Here is a 15,227-nt window from a genome sequence, read left to right as displayed (position 1 = left end):
TGCGGTAAATTAAAAGACCAAGTTTTAGCTGTAATGAGTAAGTGAGGGGAAGGATTTGTAGATGTTGGTAAAGTGGGGTAGCAGATGCCAGATGAGAACTAAATGTAATCAGGCGTACTGCTTGGTTTTGTAAGTGATGAAGGCATGACATGTGTGTTTCATATGTATTTCCCCATGATGTGAGACAATATATCAGGTGACTATGTATGAATGCGTAATACCGTAAGATGTATTGCTGAAAGTAATGTCGAGATTTGATTAATGCACGTAAACCAAAACCAATTTTTTTAACAAGGGATATGGTATGTTTGTTAAATTTTAGATGAGAGTCAAGAGCAACACCAAGAAGTGTGGTCGTATCAGATGGATAAATTACGTGGTTATCCAGATTAAGACTCGGAACTAAAGAGGTTTGCTTATGATGAGTATGAAAAAATCATGAAGCATGTCTTTGTGGCGTTTATTTGTAGCGCATTGTCAAGACACCAACACGCGATTTTTCTAAGGTCTTTGTTTAGTCGTGTTGTTAAGTTATTAAGGTCTTTATCTCCAGCAAATATAGTTGTATCGTCAGCGTAAAGTATGCATTCTGAATCGTTGAGACAATTAGGCAAGTCATTAATATACAAAAGAAAAAGAAGAGGGCCTAAAATGGATCCTTGTGGAACACCTTGATTAGTAGTTATTGGCTGCGATATGGCATCAGCGAATTGGACAACTTGGGTACGGTCAAGCAGATAACTCTGTAGAAGGTTTAGAGCAGGTCCAGTGATGCCTAGTGATTCTAACTTAGAAGAAAGTATAATGTGGTCAATTGTATCAAATGCCTTAGTAAAATCAATTCATTCAAGTTCATTTGCTACAGGTCGTTGTTTAGGCTTGTTCAAAAATTCTTTTATTAGTTCCCAATTTTTTCGATTATTGTTCCCATTTTTAATAATCTGATTTTCATAATCATCTCGTTTAGCGGTTTTTAAAGTTCTAGATAATGTTTGAGAGTATTTTTTCAAGCGATTTTTCAAAGCCAGATTAAATGATCTCAATTTAACTTTTTTTATGTAGGCTGTCCTTTTTACGAATACACCGCAGTAACTTATTCGTGATCCATGGGCTTCTGGGCGCCGAGTACCGTTTGTAAGTAAGAGAGAATGACGAGCATGAGCTAATTGTTACCGTTATTTTAGCACAAAAAATTGTTAAAAGCTGCCTCAACATTCGGTTCATGTATAAAAACGTTCCAGTCAATGTGTAAAATTCTCTGGTAAAACAACTTCGCGTCGAAGCAATTCCTTTTTGAAGTTTTTATTTTGCATATGTTGTGGGATTCGACCAACAAGAAAATGGGGTAATGGTCCGTAATATCAAAGTTAACAACGCCAGCAATCTTGGGCGAAATGACGTTTGTTAGCACGTGATCAGTGAGAGCAACATGCAGCGTGTAGGCGATTGTGACATGGCCGACAAAGCAGTTTGAGTATTCTGCGCAACAGCTGTTCGTGATATCTGTAATGTCTGTGTTCATGTCACCAACGATAATTATATTTTTGTTTTCATGATTCAAGCGGGTTAAAATGCTATCGAGTTCTGCGCAGAAGTTCATGTATGATGATGACGGGGAACGATAAATGGATGCAATGATAGTGCTTTCGTTAGACGGAAAAGAAGCGCGGTCAAACTCAACCCACACGGATTCAACTTTATCAAGATTAAATGTAATGTCAAAGCGGCGTTTGTAGGAAAGCTGTTTCGAGATAAAAATGGCAGAACCACCATGGCGGTCACTATTTCGGTGGTCGTATTCCGCATCATAACCCTGTATTGTGAATAGGTTATTATCCTGTGGTGATAGGCATGTCTCCGATAGACAGATAACAGAAAAACTATGAGTGGAAAGAGTTAGAAAATTTATTATGTCATCTTTATGTTTGGGTAAGCTGCGCGTGTTAAAATGGATGACAGACTTATGTGATGCGGACGACTTCCTGGGTAATTGTTTTAGTTGATTTACGCTGTAATAAGTGTAAGGTTGGTTATCTGAAGGATGATTGTTCATGTGAAGATGGAAAGATCGTTGACACCCGAGATCCGGTGCACGCGACTGTCTTCGCACTTGCGAGCTAGAATTCTGCCGTTAGCAGTCCAGAGAAATTCCCAATGTTTCTCTCGTTTTAGCGCAAGTGCTTGGGCAAAGAGCCTCTCGTTTTCGGGGGTCAAGTGTTCGTTAATGTATACGAGCTTTAGATTGTTGTTTTGTGTTGTGAAACCGATAGCTCCAGCCGTTAGTCGCGCCTTTCTTGCCGCTGCAGCAAACTCGGTTTTTTGGCACGCGAACAGAATCGGGCAATAATGTGTGGTTCTTCTTTTGCCGAAACACGGTGTACGATGTCAATGTCGGAATCTTTGACCGGACAACCAACTTTCTCGCCGATTTGCTTAAGTATTCCGGTGCAGCACTCGCCCTGTGTCGAAGGAACTCCTTTTATTTCTATGTTGTTGTTGCGGTAATACTGCTCGAGTTCTGCCACGCGCAGTGTTAGCTGCTGGTTTGCCCGGGTCAACTCATTGTTATCTTTCGCAAGGGTGGCATGCTGACTTTTCATTTCCTCGTACAGGTCATTGAACATGGTTAGACTTTTCTTCATTTCCTCAACCTCATTTGTTAAACTTTCAACAGATTTCGCAAGTTCTGCGTTTGTCGGCATCATGAACTAGCACTTCACAATTAACAACAAATGGCAGCACAGGTGCGGCAGGGAAATACGCGTAAAGGAAAGGCTTCAGTGAGCCACAACCAACCTGCGTACAGACAAGACGATGAGCTGCCGGAACACTGCCGCAACCCTGCTGCCGAGTGCCGGATGCCAAGAAGTGCGTGTCTTTATTGCCGGCGAGCAGAGGCTGGTGGCGCTGGGGTAGCTGCTCAGATTCGTTGCTCCAAGACTTGAATTTCACGCTCCGTCAGGCTGGGCCGCTGCACGTCGATGACCGCCACGAACTGCGTACAGACAAGACGATGAGCTGCCGGAACACTGCGGCAACCCTGCTGCTTGTGGTCATTTATTGAATAAACAACATATTGTGTATAGTTGAGATGCAGAAATTTGTTCTAAAATCCCTGGGTGATATGTTCTTGCAAGTAGCATGGTATTTCATTACTTATAAAGATAATAAACACAGTGGACATCGTTACATGGGTTTACACACTAATGTATGTGATCACAAACTTATTAGAAACATGTAAGGTATGAATGTTTCTGCACACTTGATCAGCTGTGAACGTGCAAGAATTGTTTGTACTTAAAGGATTCAAAGTTTCACAGGAAGGGATGCAACTGGCTGACTTCACTGCACAGTTTTCATTTACTTCTCTTTAACGTGTCGTTTCTACTGTTTTATCCCCACAAGAACAGGCTGTTTCCCTGCTTTTTGCATTGTTGCACGTTTTACATGACGGTGCAGGAGGGTACGTTGTCACTGGGCCACTATAACAAACGAATAATTTACTTAATTTAGTAGCTGTAGAGTTCATTACCTTTCAAAGCAACTGTTGATACAGGTGCAGTAAAGATACAAAGGCCGCAGCATTTACGTGTTCATTGGTTTCCGTGCAAAAAAAAATATCCAGAGAAGAGAGTAAAACATCTTTATTAATAATATTTGAATGGCGAGAGCAGTGTGGGAGGAACCCTCAGTCCAGGGTCCCTAAGATGATTCCGGCGATGTTTCGAGCCCGTTGTATCACAGCTCGGAGGACCTCGGGAGGTCCGTCGCGGAGGGCATCGTCCCACAGCTCTTTGTTGCGTAGGGGGTAAAGGAGAGTTGGCAAGGGAGGAAAGAGGTTTGCACTGCACTCAATCGTGACGTGGAAGATTGTGGGTGAGCTGCCACAGCCAGGGCAACGATCTGCATAACAGTGTGGGTAGAATTTATTGAGAGACAAGATTTGGAAAAGTTGCGGCTTGTAACTGGCGTAATGCCACTGCTTCCTCCCGCGAGAAGGACGGCGGTAATGCGGCGTGGGTGCGACGAATGCGTGTGTAATGACGGAGTATGTCTTTGTAACGGAGCAAGGGATCCCCCCACTCTGAACTAGTCGCCTCACCACGCCGAGTCGTCCGGAGGGAAATTCCTCGGGCAACCGTATGTGCGCGTTCGTTATCCGGCAGCGAGGTATGACCAGGGGTCCAGAGTAAGTGGATGCGGGGAGGTGTGGTTGGTGTATTTTGCGGGATCTGTTTGAGAATTTGGTGCGCCGCTCTCGGGATGCCATGTCCTGATAGGAACGCCCGGCATGCCTATTGCAAGTCCGTCAATATATACACTTCCTCAGGAACACGGATGGCGTATCGAATTGCAAGAGCAACACCGAGAATTTCTCCGTAAGCGGTATTTGTTCCGCACATTGCAGCAGAGTTTCTCAGGGATTCGGTGCCATCCAAAACTACCGAGGTATAGCCCTCTTGAGTGCGTGATGCGTCCATGTATAAAGTATGTGTTTCCAGGATGTTTGCAAGCATGCGACCAATGTATCGTAAACGGGCTTTGTGCCGCCCTTTGTCATGCTCGGGGTGCATATTACGTGGCAATGGATGAATACTTAGTGCTTGGCGTATCGCTGACGACAAGATCGTTGGACCGGTTTCAGACTCAAGGGGTGGGACAGAGTATCCTAGCCGTGTGAGAAGATGACGGCCTGTAGGAGTGAGTAGGTGGCGCTCGCGATGGCTGACCCAATGTGCCTCTAGCAGCTCGCCTAGTGTGTTATGTGTCCCTAAGTTAAGGAGGCGGTGTGTGGAAGTATAGTTCGGGGAAGCCATGGGCCAGCTTCGTCGCTTTGCGAATCATTGCGTCTATGCGAAGTTGTAGCGCTTGGGTCAACCGCTGAAATGGGAGATGGTATGTAAGGCGGCTGATCACGCATGCCTCCACCAAGCGCAGCAAGTCCTCTTCTCGAAGGCCCGAGCGCCTGTCGGAGACCCTCCGGATCATGGCCAGAATTTGCTCAATCTGTCCGGATAGTAGGGAAACAGTGTAGTTTGACCTGCCATCCCCTTGGACGTGTAGGCCGAGGATACGAGCACGATTAACCTGTGGTATCGGTGTGCCATCCAGGTGCACAGTGATAGGGGGAGTAGAGGAACGGCTCCGGGGGTGAATGATTATGAGCTCCGACTTTTCCGGAGCACATATTAAGCCGCATTTTCTCGCGTACTCGGAAACTGCATCGACTGCTTGCTGCAGTCGGTCCTGGATGGCTCCGTTGGAACCCCGTGTCGACAAGATAGTAATGTCGTCCGCATAAATAGCGCGGGTGACATCAGGGATCTGGTCGAGTAGCCGGGGGAGCCCTGCGAGCGCAATATTGAATAGATTAGGGGAAAGAACTGAGCCCTGGGGTATCCCACGTCCTCCAAGGCGAATCGTACCGGATCGATGCGGTCCCATTCCTACGGTGGCTGTGCGATCTCGAAGAAATGCGCGGATAGAGTTGTACATACGAATTCCACAGTGTGAATGTGCAACATTGCGAAGGATGAGGTCATGTTCAACATTATCGAATGCCCCTTTTAGGTCTAAGGCGATGAGTGCTCTCGTTTGGGTGGACGACGGAGGTCCTATGACTTCCTCCCGCAATTGTAAAAGCACATCTTTGGCAGACAGATGAGCCCGATATCCGAATTGAGAGTTAGAAAAGAATGATTTTTCTTCGAGGAAGGGCTGCAGACGCCGCAAGAGTACATGCTCCATTAGCTTACCAATGCAGGATGTTAGGGAGATGGGTCGTAAGTTTTCAACCTTAACAGGCTTGCCCGGTTTAGGGATCAGTGTGATGTTGGCGTGTCGCCATGCTTGGGGAAGCATGCCATTGCGCCAGCAATCATTGAACATATGGGTGAGGTGGTTAATATCCGCGTCACTGAGGTTACCAAGGGTGGCGAATCGAATGTGGTCGGCTCCCGGTGCCGTGTTGCGGTGTAGGTCTTGTAGGACCACCCGCACCTAGTCAGATGTGATGTCTGCATCGAGCAATTCGTTCGCCTCGCCTACATAAGGATAGTCAGGGTACTGCGGCGGCGGGCCTGTGGGTATGAAATGCTTCTCTAGCTCTCTGAGGAGTGTCGAGACATCGTCCCTGTACTCGTGCAGCTGTTGAATTGTTTTTCCCTTTGTTGTGGTAGGATCTGTGAGTGAGCGAAGAATCGACCACGTTTTTGCTGTGCTCAATGTGCCTGAGAGGCGATTGCAAAATCCTCGCCAGTTATTCCTCGTAAGGATCTCTGCATACTCCTGAGATTCCCGTGTAATTTGATCTATACGTTTCCTAAGTCTGCGGTTGAGGCGTTGTCGTTTCCATCGTCGTGTCAACCCTCTACGGGCGTTCCAAAGATGAAGTAAATGCGGGTCTATGTCTGGTGTCTCGGTTGTGGGGCGCAGTGTGCTCGTGGTGGCCTCTAGATATTGTGCGAGAGATTCGAGCCAGCGTTCGTACCCTTGGCGCTCAGGTGGGTCCTGGCGACTGTCCCTGAATTTCGCCCAATCCGTTATACGCACATTTCGCTCGGGCCTGCGCGCACCCCGTAATGACAAGGTGGTCGCTACAATGTAGTGGTCACTACCAAGGTGCTCCTCTAAAGGCCCGTGAGCAACGACTGGGCCAGTATTGCGCACGAAGGTAAGGTCAGGGCAGGTGTCACGAGATACGCTGTTGCCCATCCGAGTAGGGTGCTCTGGGTCGGTGAGCAGTGTGTATCTCATGTTACAGATGGCATTCCATAAGCGAGTCCCTTTAGCCTGCGATTTAACGTAACTCCATGCAGTATGCGGAGCGTTAAAGTCGCCGGCCACCACACAAACCCGTCCAAACCTACCAAATTCTGTTAGTAGGTGCTGAAAACTGTGCGTTCGCGAACGGGGGGAACTGTATGCATTGAGTATAAACAGACCCTCGCTGCGTTTACCTTGCGTAATTTTTTCCAATATTTGGTGAGGAATGTCAACGTTAGTGGTATGCATGCGACATGTAACATGTTTCGAAACTAAGGCTCCCACAAGAGGAGAGACACCCGAGAGCGTGCTGTAGCCGGATAAAGAAGGGGTGCAATTGACTTCCTGTAAGAAGATGACATCGGGAGGGTTCGTGGATGTGGCGATATACTGCTGTAGGGAACCTCGTTTTCGGCGGAATCCCTACAATTCCACTGCCACACCAGTAGTTGCTCCCCGTTACGCGGCGCCATCATCATCGTGAGAGGAAGCAGGCGGTCGTGCATAGGGATGCGGGCGCCGGGTGCCCACATTTGCAGGTTGCGGCCGAGAGCCTTGGTCGGAAAGCGCGCTCTCGTTCTTACCGCTAAGCTCAGGAACTTGCATGCGTTGAATGTGCACTCTATACATGATTTCACTTGCTCCATAATCCCTATTTGAAGGACCTCCATTTGGCGTTCTATCCTGTCCAGAGCCGCCTGCATACTAGTGCTCATGTCTGCCACCAGCGAGTCCATTTGTTTTTGCAGGCGCTCACAGCGCGCCTCCATGTCACGACGTAGGCGGGCTATTTCTGTTAGAGGATCGGTATTTGGTAACGAATTGGTAATCGGGGAAGGAGTAGGGAGAGATTTACGGGGCGGAGCGAGCTGTGGGGGACCCTCCGCCCGACCTACCTCCCGAGGCGCCTCCATTGCTGTTTTCTTCTCCGGGGTCCGCTGCACCCCTGAAGGGACCAGGGTCACCTTGGCTGGGGCGTTGGTCTGCAGGGCCTTCTTGTAGGGTTGTTGGGAAGATGGGGAAGGAGGGCGCTTCTCTGGGAGGCGCACCGATGCCTCGCGGGATCGGGACCGAGACTTGAACTTGCGACAGGATCTCGAACGGGTCTCCGACCGGACTTTTCTGGTCTCCTTCGTTGGGGCGCGCAACGTTCGGGTCTCCGCCGTATCTGTGGTAGTGGTCGGGTCACTGGAGGGTTGGAGTTCACGCTGCTCTTTCTCGACAGCATTCCGAACCCAAGCTTTGTTCAGTGTCTGCCTAGCACGCCGCGGGCAATTTGGATCCGCTGTAGGGTGGGTCCCGTCACAGGATCTGCAGTGTGGGGTACACGGATGTGACGGGGTGGGGTTGTCAGTCCCGCACGTCGCGCAAATGACCACGTGCGGCGTAGGACAGTAATCAGCCCAATGGCCAAGCTTGTGACATATGTTGCAAACCAGTTGGCGGGGTCGATGGGGGTAGCAGCGGAGTTCTGCACCATAGAAACGCACGTAGCGAGGCACTTTAAGTCCTTCAAATGTTACCAACGCAACGTTGGTTTGACCCATCATTCGTGCTTGAAGTATTTGAGTTCCAGGAGCCACAAGCTCATCCACTAGCTTGGAAGACGGTGTACCGGGCAAAAGGCCAGGAACAATTCCCTTGCATGAGTTCTCTGGGGCCGCAAAATATGTCGTGATGGGATAGAGAAGAGGTGCAACTTAACGTGTATACAGTATACGAAAACAAATTAACAACGCTGCTTATTCAAGCCACGGATTTAATGCTATCGTAGAAAATTCATACCATAGCCTACACTTTTGCTCTGTCAAATTTAATAAGTGAGGTAAGATAACCTTTCAAGACGCATTGGGAAATTCACACTTGAAAACCGACAAGAAAATGCAACTGAACGGTACCTCATTCAGCACAACGTTGAAACTTCGGGTACTTTGCTGGCTTGTCGTTTGCCCTTGCCGAGGTTGAAATTATTTAAGCTGCTCCTTACGCGGCGATTTTTGTATGCTATTCAACAAAAGAAAATTGTCAGGACCCCAAAAGGCTATGTCGTCTCGCGGCAACTCGCGAAGGTGTACGAAGCAAGCGTGAAAATGCACTTTATTTGCAGCGTAGCGTGTCAACAAACGCATAGAATTGGGAAAATGGAATCTGCGGTACAAGTTTTTTTATTCTCCCTTCATGTACGTACCGAATTCAACAATCCACGTCTCCGCACATTGTACTTGTCGTGCCAGACGCCATATTCCAAAACAAACCGGCGAAATAGCTCCTTGACAGCTCTCCGCGCAATTTCGACGGAAAATCTCAGCGATCGCTGCGACAGTGCGACTGTGCGACCAACAGGTTGGTCGCAGCCGAAAATCGGGGGGTTGGCAGTGCGACTGCGATTTTCATCGCAAACGACGGAAATCGCACTTCTGGTTCGACGAAAATCGCATCATGTGAAGCAGGCTTTAAACCTCAACAACTCTGGAACTAATAAAGATATCTTCATGAAACTTTGCAGTTCCTCATAGTTCGGTAGGTGAACGTACCCTGAAGGTTTCATCTGTATATTTTAAAAAATAAAAACGTTCGGTCTCCAGGGTAGCCTCTTCCCTTAACGTTGTCGCTTTAAAATATGTCCGCCTCACCTAGGAACTCCTGTGCAGAAACGCCACATATGCTGCACTTATAGTCGTTTTATAAAAAGTCCGTATGGCCTAAAAAAACACTGAGTATAATAAGTTTCCATTAGTTCTCGTGCCATCACATCACTGGCTTCCTTCGAGAATGTGCATGCCCTCAGACTACATCCATATGAGCCACAGTGGAACAGCAAACGTGAACCAGTGCCCTTGTTAATTGAGAGGACATGTTCCCTTGTTCAATCATTCACACACCGGTCGGTTTGGCAGATGTGTGCCTTGCCACAGCTCAGAGGTAGGAACACATGCCACGTCCGCAGTGCAGTGCAGGCAGGGCTTCTTCTAGCTTGCCAGCCTCACCTTCTTCATTGAAACATGGGCACAAAGCCTCTACAGCTTGTTTAGTGCCATGGTGTTTCCAACAATAATACCAGGGGGAAATGTGGCCCCACTGCCTATGTGAATTTCCTAACAGGCGTTGTGCCACCTTGGGATATGGGTCTCTGAGGCTTTGTTTCAAATGTAGCTTGGCCTAAAGCATGGTCGTGGCTGCACAGATTCTTAAAATATTATCTTCATAGAATTTTTTTCATTCGCCCACGTTACATCTTTTTATAAAATTTATCAACCTTCAGTGCACAATCAAGCACTGACAAACACGAACAGACGACGAACTGTCACAAAGCGAGTGCTGACCTTGTAGTCTGTCCTCCAATTTTTGCAGCCCACCATTCCTTTTTATGTTTCATATAATTGTACATCCAAGCACAAGTCCTCATGATTGCATGAAAAATGTTCTTGTGTAATGTTAAAGATTGCACAACCATTTACATACTGTTTTATTAGAGAATGAACATTGTGATTGGAAAACCAACCACTGCGACAGACAGAATAGTGCTGGCCAGATGTGCCTTCGAGGTGTCCTGGCTCTCCAGGAACGATGGCGATCCAAAAAGCACCACATCCCAGTATTCCCATGAATACACCAGCGGCACAGTGCTAGTTTTCCCTGTAGGTAATATTGTGAGAAACTCTGTTTGGTGCTGTGCCTGGTCGCCACCCTTTTCAGGTTGTGGGTGATCTTCTACATGTCTCTTGAGTGGAGTCAGGCTTACCGTCGGAACTTCCTGCTTCTGAAGTAAGGACTCTAAAACATAGAAAAAAAAAGAAGCATTCTATATATGCGTGCGTTTTCACGAAATAAAATTAGCCGCAAGTTCGTACTCTTCCTGTTTGTTTGTTTCTTCTTTCCTTCCTTTACCTTTGGGCCACAAACATTGACAGCTATGCAACAATTATCCCAACATCGAACTTTGCTAAGCTCTACAATCCATCACCACTAACTCTCCCACCACTGAATTTACAGCACCACCAGAGGCCCCACAGAAAAGCGAGGGCCAGCCAAGCAGAAGTATGGTTCAGATCAGCGTGAATGAGGTGCTCCCGTCACAAGAAGCGCTACCAATGTGTAAGTGACCTTTTGCAAACTTTGGGGCAGTGACTTAACCCTTTCCCTGCTACACTGTTATCTTGAATTCTTACCAAAAATGGCCAAATTATGTTTTAAGGACCCCTGTGTCCAACATGTTTTACCACCTCCACCTGAATAAACTTTTGCACTGCCCCGTGGATTCTGAGCCGCTATCTACCAGAAGCGCGACAAAGCATTGAGAAGAAAGCAGCTCACATATGGCATTGCTGGAAAACTAAAAGCACTGTCGGCTTGTCCTTGGCTGTGTTTACGAGAAACACGTGGACGGACCCAGCTCATCTATGCAATGGAAAGGGTTAAACCATTCAGAATTGCTTGTACATTCTGCCCATGAATCCGTTATTCTGAGAACCTTGTGATAACTAAGTTGTATCTGACGCAAAAATACGTTTGTTATGTCTGATATTATTTACAAGAAAACATTCGTTACGCACTCGTATAGATATAAAGCATTTTGGATTTGCTTCGTTATATCGGTGTTCATATACCGAGGTTTGACTGTACCCACTGGCGTGGTTGCAGTGTTTTGTACGAGGCTGTTGGCACGATTCCCAGCTGCAGCGACCGCATGCTGACAAAACACTTTTCATGCTTAGATTGGGATAAGCATGAAAGAACTACAAGCAGTTCACGTTAATCTGCATCCCTACAATCACTGCTGCAATCTTATCGCGCCGCTGTTGCTTTGGGATGCTGCATATCCCTTGGATAAATCTTTTGCTGCGATTAGCATTCCTTGGGATTGTGAAAGGGCCCCTTAAAGGGCTCCTCACCTTAGAGGGCCCCTCGCCAGGTTTGACCACCATGTTAGACAAGCACGGCACATTCTTCACACACTGATGATTGCATCACCAAATTATTACAGCGCTGTGCACCGGTGAAAACAACTGAAATTTCAATCAAAATGCTGCTTATCCTTCTGCTTGAGAAAGTGCCGCTCCCAGCCAGAGTCGAGGTAAAACTGTGACTTGAATGCAATCCTAGCTCCGTCACACATCATGGCACGTTACTTCAGTAAATCATCCAATGTGGAATGTACAATGTCATGATCGGAAATGTGCTACACAGAAAAAAAATAAGAAAGAAAAGGAGGCGGGGCTTGTCCAGTAAACAAATAAACAGTGCGATTGGTCAGCTCCGGTGCAAGAGAAGGCAGGGTAGGAATGTCGCTTGTGTATGCTACTCAAGGCACAGGGAGAAAGGCTCTCTGTTAGCAGTCATGCTCGCCTCCTTATGCTGTGGTGACTGGGCATTCAATTTCTTCTAACTCTTGCGATAATAAATTAAAGAGTTATTTTGGTGAAGCACTCCTTAGAAGGTGTCTTAGAACTTCCAGTGTATAACTAGAATTTGCAGTGGGCCCTGTTGAGGGGTCCTTGAATATGTTCATCATAAAGTTTATCAGCGAAATGATGAACTCTAAAACGGCATTCGCAGAAACAACCGACAGAAGTTGTGTGATCAAGTTGGTTGCAAATTGTCACTTTCATTGAAAAGCAATCAATCTCGTCAAGTTGCTCACTGACCGATTTTTCACCTTTGCTGCTGGAGTCGCAAAGCTGCTGGACCAATTAGCAGAACATGAGCAAGACATCAATGCACTGATGGTTATCTTATGTGGCCGTGGTAGTGCAAGCAGACATGAACGGCAGCAATCGTGATACACTTCGGTGTGGTGACAGGTATGTCGCAATCGCTAGTTTGAACACTGGTTGCTGTGGACAGCTCCTCGGTTGACAGTTGTGGACCTCTGTCAATTGCCGGTGTGAATGCTGCCTAACAGCGCTGTAGGACGCATCGACTATAAGGGAGATCTGGTGATCATGCTAAGTATGTGTAGGGAAGGTTGCTTCAGCTAGCTTAGTATTTATGGTCTGGAAAGAATTCTCTGCTGCATGTCTCAACTGCATGCCGCAGATTTCATACTAGCCTGGTAGCTATCGAGAGACTTGATGCAAGAAGGGATGAAATGTGCATAGAAAGCTTACTGCACTATGGTCTTTGTGTCAGTGTTTGCCAATCACTTGCACTGTCTTTTGCGCTTTCAAAGATACAAGTTTACTGTGAGGAAAAAAATGTCACTGCTGCTGTACTAAATTTAGACGAAAGAGATTTGCAAGTACTGCACTTTGGAAAGCAGAGGTCCTTTGCCATAGCTGTTTATGATTTCGCGAAAAAAACTCTAGAAAGGACATTCTGTACTGGTACATGTTTGACTTGATTGTGTGCGCTTGAACACAGTTGAAAAGAAGCCATATCTGCTCGAGGGGAACTTGTGATGATAAAGCAACCACAGTGTCATCAACATGGGCGATATGAATACAGTCTAACCCACTTATAACAATAGCCAATTGCCACAAACATTCCATTGGTATAACCAATAATTGTTATAACTGGGTTGCCTGAAAAAAATAAATCAATATGGCTGATGGTGTAGCTGTTCCGAGAAAACTATAATGGTGGGGAGGCCAGTTCTCCCTCTCACCTCCTTCCTCCATCCGGCTTCTAAATGTGTTTACTCGTTTAACTGTTTAATCTGCTTCCTGTATGCTCCGATCGCACGTTGTTAACAAGTCGCGGCTGTCGACGTTCAAGAATGGCACTGTTATAACTGCAAAGAGGGGTCATGGGCGACAAGTGACATACGAGCTCCGCCGAGACATCGCTTGAGTGGCCTCAACAGGCACCTTTTAAAAGATACGGGAAGGTTGCCGCGGCAGCATCTCAGCTTGAGAAATCCAGAAGAAATGCTGGGATGTGATCGTCACAAGCATCTCGCCACGTACTTCCCACTGGCTAGCGTGAGAAAACCGCATGTCCGCCAGCCTTGCTTGCTTTACACGAAACTTGCCGACATCCTTCCCTAAGACATCCAGGTGCTCCACGTAGTGAAGCAGAAGATCCCTCACGAAAACGAGCCCATGAGGAACTGAATCATCTACAGGGCTGTCTACGGGGACAATGTTGAGGCAGCGTGCCCTACAGCGTCAGCACTGCCATCGTGGCTGTCACTGTCGCTATCTGACGCAAACACATTCATGACAATCGCCTCATCGTTTAAAAGCACTTCGTTTCCAAACCTGTAGCAGTGCACTTTCTTTTCACCAGCAACATTCTGCATTGCTGTTGATCAGCGGGCGGACCAGACATCTTGCGTTTCGGTGGCAAGTCGAACAAGGCTGAGAAACAACGTGGCCAGGAACGACTTCAACGCAGTGAACAAAGACAAGCACGAGTGACTTCATCCGTTAGCAGAATTGCGCAGAATGAGGGCTGTTGAACAAAGAACAAACTGTGAGGGTCCAGCCATAAAGATGGCCTAGCGAACAATCTGGGAGCAGTGCTGGCAGCTCAGTTGGCGCGGTCCATTTGTATTTCGGAGGGTGGCGCGTCGCAGAGCTATGGGTGCAGCCTATTTGTGTTCGGAGGGGTGGGAGGGCGACAGGAGAGATGTGCGAGGCTGGCATGCATCTCTCATGGACAGAAGTGCACAGCGGCAGTTGAGGTGGCGAGCAATCGTGCAGCGGCTCGCATTTCACTTTTTCTTTTTTCTTTTCAAGGATTTCGCATTCCATTACCTTTTGGCATGGCCCCCCAGCAGCCAGACTTCAGTGTTATAACCGATAATGCGACATGGGAACATTGTAGTAAGAGGGTTATTTCCCCATAGGAAACATATAAAAGTTGACGGTGCAGCAGCTTTTTATTGTTAAAACCGGTATCGTCATAAGTGGGTTCGACTGTAGTAGCACAAGGATAACAATGTCAGCAAACCTTTGAAACATTTGGAGAAACGATAATATTCTCACGAACAGTGGCAAAGACAAAGACATTGTAGTGGGGCTGGGTCAGAGTCTCTCCTGTTGGACTGAAAGACCTGCTAAAACCTGTGTTCCCTGTGTAGTCTTGACTAGCCTAGTGCTAGCCGTTTACTGTTGATTAAATACTCCCCCCGTAACATCTTTTTGGTGGAGGTTACGGGCTCTATTCCTCCCGGCCCTAGATCTTCGGATCGGACGCCACGTTTCTCCCGCCTCCATGGCCGAAGCCAGTATGCCGTCATCGCAGCACGCACCCACGGCTCCGGCAACTGTGGTCCTTCCTCGTCCCTCGATCCTGGCACATTTTGCGGTACAGACAACAATGACGTCGACGATTGGCTCCTATAGCGTCAGCAAGCACTACAGGTGAGATGAGACGCTAATGCTCGCCAACATAATTTTCTACCTATGGGGGCACAGCTCGCGTGTGGTTTAACACGCGCAAAGACGAACTGATTAGTTGGGACATATGCAGGGAGAAGATGCCGGAATTGTTTGGCCGATCAGTCGTATGACAAATGA

The 15,227-nt window shown here is 47.3% G+C and overlaps 1 protein-coding gene across 6 annotated transcripts in view; it reads left to right on the top strand.

The window, feature by feature from the left end:
• Positions 1-15,227, top strand: part of LOC142567709 (uncharacterized) — a 210,774-nt gene that overhangs the window by 170,363 nt on the left and 25,184 nt on the right. For all 6 annotated transcript variants that reach the window (XM_075677883.1, XM_075677879.1, XM_075677884.1 and 3 more), the window contains one exon: positions 10,759-10,860. In XM_075677883.1, the coding sequence (XP_075533998.1) occupies positions 10,759-10,860 (102 nt within the window). The remainder of the gene's footprint in view (positions 1-10,758; positions 10,861-15,227) is intronic.

This window comes from Dermacentor variabilis, unplaced genomic scaffold (assembly GCF_050947875.1).
Source record: "Dermacentor variabilis isolate Ectoservices unplaced genomic scaffold, ASM5094787v1 scaffold_14, whole genome shotgun sequence".
Classification (NCBI taxonomy): domain Eukaryota; kingdom Metazoa; phylum Arthropoda; class Arachnida; order Ixodida; family Ixodidae; genus Dermacentor; species Dermacentor variabilis.
The sequence above is the reverse complement of the archived record's forward strand: the minus strand, read 5'-3'. Positions and strand labels throughout refer to the sequence as shown.